We start from the raw sequence: 7,500 nt of genomic DNA, 5'->3' as shown, positions 1-7,500 counted from the left end.
TATATATCTTTGTATATATCTATGTATATGTATTCATATATATCTATATCCACGTATATGTATATATGTATCTATCTCTCAATCTCTCTCTCTCTCTATTTATATATATATATATCTATTTATATAGATATATATATAGAGATATACAGTGCAATCAATTATTTCTATTATTAATTCCGCATATTATCAAGCTATTGTAAAGCCACGTCCACATGGTCGAGCAGTGCCCGTCGGGCACGAAGGCTTTGCCCTTGTACGAGCAGTTTCAGAGGGGAAACCATCAAACTGTCCGCTCCCGGCGCCAATAGAGGGCAGTGGATCGAGGTCTTCCGTCACTGCCAAACGCACGAGGTAAAGGAACATCCAGTAGCCAGGTATCTGAGAGTTGCCTCTACACGTGCTGCTGGTGTAATGCTTTGCCTCATATTTGTCTCTTGTGTCTGAATGTAGCCCTCCACTTCCGATACAAGTGTATAAAAACTGTATGTCCATCCACACATAATTACGGAACAATGTTTCATTTTCCTCCTGCAACTCACGTAGGATTGCCACAGAGCTACCCATTCTTTCATGTCTCTGCAACCACTCCCGGCACCAGCCACGTCTCTGTGATCTCGTTTTTCATTTTAACCCACTCACGATGGGGGCATTCTAGCCTTGAATGTCACAATGCCGGGGCTTTCGAACGCTTAGGCCTAAATCAATTAAATGGCTGGCACAATACTGTGCCGCCCGGCCACTGGGCTTTTGAATGAGCGGTACAGTACTGTACCTCCCGTCCAGAGAGGGTTAATGCAGCCACCAATTATGATAGACTACAGTGCTATCTTCTTTCGAACTATGGCGCAAACCATGGTGATCGTACCGTAATGAACCACTCGCTCACAACAACTACTGGCGTCTGACTGCCCTCCAACCACCACAGACAGCTGTGTGGACACCTACGCGGGCATAGTCTGCAGACTTTGCCCTGCCAGGCACAGCTCGACCGTGTGGACGTGGCCTAATAATTCAGTTTAATGGCAATAGCTAATCATTATTAAATGTAGTAAACCATTATTCATATAACTGACTTTCAATATGCACACCCTTTGACAAAATTCAGAAAACATCAAACTGGAAAAGTCAGAGCAAACAATACTTTTGTGGGGAAAAGAAACAAAATGAAAAGAAAAATGGTTTCTTTGTCTTTTTATCTATATATTTTTTATTTGTGCCAAAAGTTAATATAGTTACTAAATAATTAACCATCCCTTTAGATTATATATATATATAAATACTATACTGGAAATAAAATGGTTTGAGATTAAGAAAAAAACAGTCCAATAGACCTTTCTTATTTGACTAAAATCTGATGATCCCTTTGAAGCCTGTATGGAAGGGACAAACTTTAAAATCAAACATTAAAAAAAGGCAAAATATCCTCCCAAAAAATAGTTTGTCTGTCATGAGAACTGTCTTGGTAATGTATGGAAATCTTTACTCTTTTGTACCGAAATGCTGAAACGACTATTGTGTGCGTTTTTTTTTTCCTAATCGTCAAACCATTTATCAAATTTGGTACAATATACAAAAAGAAAAAAATAATGGATCAATTTATAATACTCAGTAAATGTAATATTGCAGAAATGGTTTGTTTACAAATGACAGTACTAGCCTTTCATAAACTACACATCTTTTTCTTCTCTCTCACTGCAAAGCTGTAGTTTTTCTTCAAGAAAAGAAAGGGGAATGGGGAATCTGTAGGTTTATGTATATAGGCTCTGATGGTCTTTCCTTATGACGTATGAAAAGAAATATTAAATTGCCTTAAACATACTAATGAAGACGAGGAATCATCCTGCACACAATTTGTTATAAAAAAAAATTCATGAAACAGCAATACCTATATTGATGAACCACACATTCCAGTGATATGAAGTGAATTACTAAAAAAATAATAATAATAATAATAATATTTCCGAAGATAACGTTTTACTTTAAGACCTTAACTTTATTGCTGGATTTAAAAAGGATGATTATCAAATCCCTGTCCTAAGAGAATGTATATACATTAATGTCAATTCTGTTCTTAATTTTTGGTTCCTTTCACTGACAGTCTACTAACTGAATCACGTACAAGGGGCTTTAGGCAGTGTGGTGCTGATACTCTTATAAAAGGGGATTTTTAAAGGAAGAGGACCAGATGATTTTTTATAAAACATATCAAAGTAAAACAATATAAAACTAACAGTCCACTGCAAATGCACCTGAGATGTCTTGGTCGACATAATCTTTACTTTCTATCAAATGTACATTCATCTGCACCCCTGTTAAACGGTGTGCATCAAAACAGCACCTTTATCAAGTCCTCCTGGTCACGTGTGGGGAAAAGTCTGGACATTTTCCTTCCCTTTCCTTTGGTTTCATCCTCCACCAGGCACAACCTCACAATTTGTGGTCATGGAATGCTGGAAAAAACTATTGTGCTGCACCATTTTCACCCAGAAACAGAAATTAAAGATCGATTAATGAGGAGAAAGCTTCCTGCATCTTAAAAGATATGGAAGTGGCTTCTTGTGCAAGTAGTGTTAATATCCTTTAATGAAATGACAAAAAATAAATCTTTAAGATGTGTTCTTGTGCTAATTTTTTCACTCTATTGTTTGTGCTACTATCAAATATCAGATGTGTTTATACAAACCATTCACAGGAATTCTAGATTAGTTAAGCTTGACTGAAGCAAAAACAAACAAATGGGGGTGAAAAAAAAGTAAAGAAATCAGGACCATGTAATAAATCAGCCTCTTTCCCTCTAGCCACTGATGGTGCTCTTACTTTTGATTGATTTATCTATCCATTTATTTCAAAATCGTCAAGTCTCCAACTGTGATGCACGCGCACAAACACACACACAAGGCCTCCATATGAGGCTGTGCTTTATCTTGTGTAACAACTCCCACGTGCGTCTTTCCAGTCTCAAGTCAACTGTACGAGTCACTTCACCTCTGGAACTGAAAAGGCAACACCGTGGCATGATGTCATTGCTCTGCCCGAGCGTGAGCATGACCTGACATTACACTTTAAGGTCTAGATTACTGACCTAGGACCCAGCTTGTCCTTTGTGTACAACAACAAACGGGACACCTTCAGCTCTCTTAGTCAAGCTGAATAACGATCTGGTACCCAGGGCCACTTGGGTTGGGTAGGTAGGGTGGGGTGGGGTGTGGGTGCATGGCCATAAAGAAAACAGTTTTCAACTTTTTTTTACTTTCAGGTAGAAGGTTGGGAGGGAAGGGGGAAGGTATTCTGCAAAATATCACAGGTAAAAAATCTTCTTAAATTTATAAATACCAGTTGTACTGCTCCTTTCTGAGGTGTCTCAATCTCTTATGTATGTGTGCATGTGTGTGCTGGAATCTACCAACACAAACACACACACAATAACAGTGCAGTGACATAAGTACTTCTAATTTAAATTTCGATGCATAAGGACCTCAGAAAGGGTTTTGTTAGATTTTTTAACTTGGGTCTTTTAACCTTGACAATCATAAATACATAAATTACTGAAAATAAAAGATTAACAAACTGTACTTTTGTCCTTGAAAGATTGAAATTTTTTCCATACACTGACATACAGTCTTACTTTTTTTAAAGCTTCATTACTAATAAGAAAATATTAATCAATAAAATAGTAAATACAAATATAAAACTACACAAAACTTAAAGTTCTGAACACAGCTGTATAGACATTTTTAACACAGAGTAAAGAAACGTCTTTTTTCCTTAGGGTACTCATTTCATAGATCTGTAAATAACAAGCAATTCCTCACTTCAATAATAATGGGAATAACAATATCCAAGGTACAGTACCAAAATTTTCTCTAAATAAAAGAATGATAAACAAAAAATAAATAGATCTGCTACAGACGACATGGTGACCTGTTGGGTGTTGGTGTGAAGCTCTAGTTGGCCGTTGGAGGAGCTGGTGGGGAACCTCCGTCCTGTGGAATAAAGATGAAAATTAATTTTGCACATAGAATGCATTTGAAATTATTCTTAACCCCTTCACTCCGAGCAGTAGAAAACGCACTGCATGCCGAATCTGGGATGCCGGTGCGCACCAAATTTTAAACTTCGCTATTGAATATAACAATTTTGAAGCCAAAACCTCAACATAATCATCATGCACCATATATCAAATATATACACCTCTTCCCCTTTTGCATGTGACAAGTTATTTCCATGGGTTGGGAGGAGGGTGGGAAGAGTGACCTTGGTGAGAGACATCAGTGACTCAGAGGACAAAAGAAAACAGTTGAAGCAGTATGGTAAACTAATAATAATTTTTATATTTTTACATAATGTTCCATAAAGAAATAATAAAATTACTGCTAGTAGGGCACATGCGTACCTCCCCTGGTATAAGTGAATCACCCCTTTATGTAATAATAATGAAAGTCAAGTAAGCCATTGCATCATAAACAATCTATATTCTGAAAGATCTCGTACAGCATCCGGAAGAAAAAAAAACAAAAAAAAAAACACTAAAGCTAATACAACTCGGCCATGATGCATTATGCGCATCCTTGGATATGTCATGAGGGCTGCGAGGACACAGTATACGCATCCTCGTGTTCAAGGGGTTAAAAGTATATACAAAACTATATTCAAAAGAAACACAAGATCTTCACTTCGGACAAGACAAGACAAGGAAAAAGGGACACATGAAATAAGACAACTTTAGGAGATTAACACCAATGTCTCCTTGATCAGGACTCCCTATTAATTCAAAGAGCCTTGCATGTACATAAGCCTTTACCAAGGCTTGTAAACGTATATATAAAATATATTCGTGAATTCATGGGGTTCATATTCATGACCTCAAAATTTTTGCAAATGGCATACTCCTAGCCTAGTTTGTGCCTGGTGGTCCCAACAGGTAATGGGATAATCATTTCTGATTACAGATTATGAGGATATTAACATAAAGGAACTAAACAGAGGAAATAAATACTGCATTTGTTTACAAAATCTACATTGTGAGTTAACCATAAGATTTTCTTCTTATTGAAAACTCTCCTAGGACCCTACTATGGTGGGGTTATTAAAAACTCAGATTGTGCCCGCTTAGTTATTGCAAAATTACTTGAGAGAAAAAGAGAAAAGGAAAAGAGAAAGAGGAAGAGAAAGGAGAGAAAAAGGAGGGAGAGAAAGAGGGAGAGAAAAAGGGAAAGAGGAAGAGAAAGAGGGGGAGAAAAAGAGAAAAAGAGGAAGAGAAAAAGAGAAAGAGGGAGAGAAAAAGAGAAAGAGAAAGAGGGAGAGAAAAAGAGAGAGAAAAAGAGAAAAGGAAAAAGAGAAAGACGGAGAGAAAAAGAGAAAAGGAAAAAGAGAGAGAGGGAGAGAAAAAGAGAGAGAGGGAGAGAAAAAGAGAAAGAGAAAGAGAAAGAGAAAGAGGGAGAAAGAGAAAGAGAAAGAGAAAGAGGAAGAGAAAAAGAGGGAGAGAAAAAGAGAAAAGGAAAAAGAGAGAGAGGGAGAGAAAAAGAGAAAAGGAAAAAGAGAGAGAGGGAGAGAAAAAGAGAAAAGGAAAAAGAGAAAGAGGAAGAGAAAGGAGAGAAAAGAGAAAGGAGGAGAAAAAAAGAAAGAGAAAAAGAGAAAAGGAAAAAGAGAAAGAGGGAGAGAAAAAGAGAAAGAGAAAAAGAGAAAGAAAAAGAGGGAGAGAAAAAGAGAAAGAGAGAGAGGAAGAGGGAGAGAAAAAGAGAAAAGGAAAAAGAGAAAGAGAAAGAGGGAGAGAAAAAGAGAAAAGGAAAAAGAGAAAGAGGAAGAGAAAAAGAGAAAGAGGGAGAGAAAAAGAAAAAGAGAAAGAGGGAGAGAAAAAGAAAAAGAGAAAGAGGGAGAGAAAAAGAAAAAGAGAAAGAGGGAGAGAAAAAGAGAGAAAAAGAGAAAAAGAGAAAAAGAGAAAAAGAGAAAGAGAGAGGGAGAGAAAAAGAGAAAGAGAAAAAGAGAAAGAGAGAGGGAGAGAAAAAGAGAAAGAGAAAAAGAGAAAGAGAAAGAGGGAGAGAAAAAGAGAAAAAGAGAAAGAGGGAGAGAAAAAGAGAAAAAGAGGGAGAGAAAAAGAGAAAAAGAGGGAGAGAAAAAGAGAAAGAGGGAGAGAAAAAGAGAAAGAGGGAGAGAAAAAGAGAAAGAGGGAGAGAAAAAGAGAAAGAGGGAGAGAAAAAGAGAAAAAGAGAAAGAGGGAGAGAAAAAGAGAAAAAGAGAAAGAGGGAGAGAAAAAGAGAAAAATAAAAAGAGAAAGAGGGAGAGAAAAAGAGAAAGAGAAAGAGGGAGAGAAAAAGAGAAAGAGGGAGAGAAAAAGAGAAAAAGAGAAAGAGAAAGAGGGAGAGAAAAAGAGAAAGAGAAAGAGAAAGAGGGAGAGAAAAAGAGGGAGAGAAAAAGAGAAAAAGAGGGAGAGAAAAAGAGAAAGAGGGAGAGAAAAAGAGAAAGAGGGAGAGGAAGAGGGAGAGAAAAAGAGAAAAAGAAAAAGAGAAAGAGAAAGAGGGAGAGAAAAAGAGAAAGAGAAAGAGAGAGGGAGAGAAAAAGAGAAAGAGAAAGAGAAAGAGGAAGAGAAAAAGAAAAAGAGGGAGAGAAAAAGAAAAAGAAAAAGAGAAAACGAAAAAGAGAAAAAGAAAAAGAGAAAGAGGGAGAGAAAAAGAGAAAAAGAGAGAAAAAGAGAAAAAGAGAGAAAAAGAGAAAAAGAAAAAGAAAGAGGGAGAGAAAAAGAGAAAAAGAGAAAGAGAAAGAGGGAGAGAAAAAGAGAAAGAGAAAGAGGGAGAGAAAAAGAGAAAGAGGGAGAGAAAAAGAGAGAGAAAAAGAGAAAAAGAAAAAGAGAAAGAGGGAGAGAAAAAGAGAAAAAGAAAAAGAGAAAGAGGGAGAGAAAAAGAGAAAGAGGGAGAGAAAAAGAGAAAAAGAAAAAGAGAAAAAGAAAGAGGGAGAGGGAGAGAACCATTAATGGATATTCATAAAACTTATAAATAATTATATTGTGTATATGTAAAGTGCATTAACCCATTCACGCCGGGGCAGTTCCGGCTTTGCACGGTCGCAATACCGGGGTTCTCGAACGCATAAGCCTAACGCCTCGAGATTCTCGGGCGCACAAGCCGCAAGCCTCGGTTGCCCGCTCGCTCTACCCGAGCGCGCGGCTTCCCCTCATAGCGCGTCCAGGGCGTCTGACGCGAAAACCACAATACGTGCTATCACGTCAACCAGCGTGAATGGGTTAAAAAAACGGTATATCACATGAAATACTAATCAGAACAAAAGACGATCAAAGCCGGGCTTTGGCGAGCCACGGAACCTCCCTCCCTTGCATACCTGGTGGCTGTTGGAGGGCTTGGCGTCTGGATTGGAGTGAAAAGCCGCTGGCCGCAAGAAAAACAGGACCACGGCAAGGAGGCCCCACATGACCAAGAGCATCATGCTATCCGAGCCGGTGTCACTTGAGGGCATTGTTGGCCCAGGCACTGTGAGGGGGCAGGGAGA

General features: G+C 38.0%; 1 protein-coding gene across 3 annotated transcripts in view; it reads right to left on the bottom strand.

Moving 5' to 3' along the window:
• Positions 1-1,179: 1,179 nt before the first annotated feature.
• Positions 1,180-7,500, bottom strand: part of LOC122266346 (small integral membrane protein 14) — a 13,490-nt gene continuing 7,169 nt past the window's right edge. For all 3 annotated transcript variants that reach the window (XM_086535268.1, XM_086535269.1, XM_086535267.1), the window contains exons 4-5: positions 7,333-7,481; positions 1,180-3,983 (exon numbers count right to left, since the gene is read on the bottom strand). In XM_086535268.1, coding sequence (XP_086391394.1) covers positions 3,945-3,983; positions 7,333-7,481 — 188 coding nt within the window. In that variant the 3' untranslated portion in view covers positions 1,180-3,944. The remainder of the gene's footprint in view (positions 3,984-7,332; positions 7,482-7,500) is intronic.

This window comes from Penaeus japonicus, unplaced genomic scaffold (genome assembly GCF_977035675.1).
Source record: "Penaeus japonicus unplaced genomic scaffold, GWHDUDI00000001_assembly GWHDUDI00000042, whole genome shotgun sequence".
Classification (NCBI taxonomy): Eukaryota; Metazoa; Arthropoda; class Malacostraca; order Decapoda; family Penaeidae; genus Penaeus; species Penaeus japonicus.
This window is presented reverse-complemented; position numbering and strand designations above follow the sequence as displayed.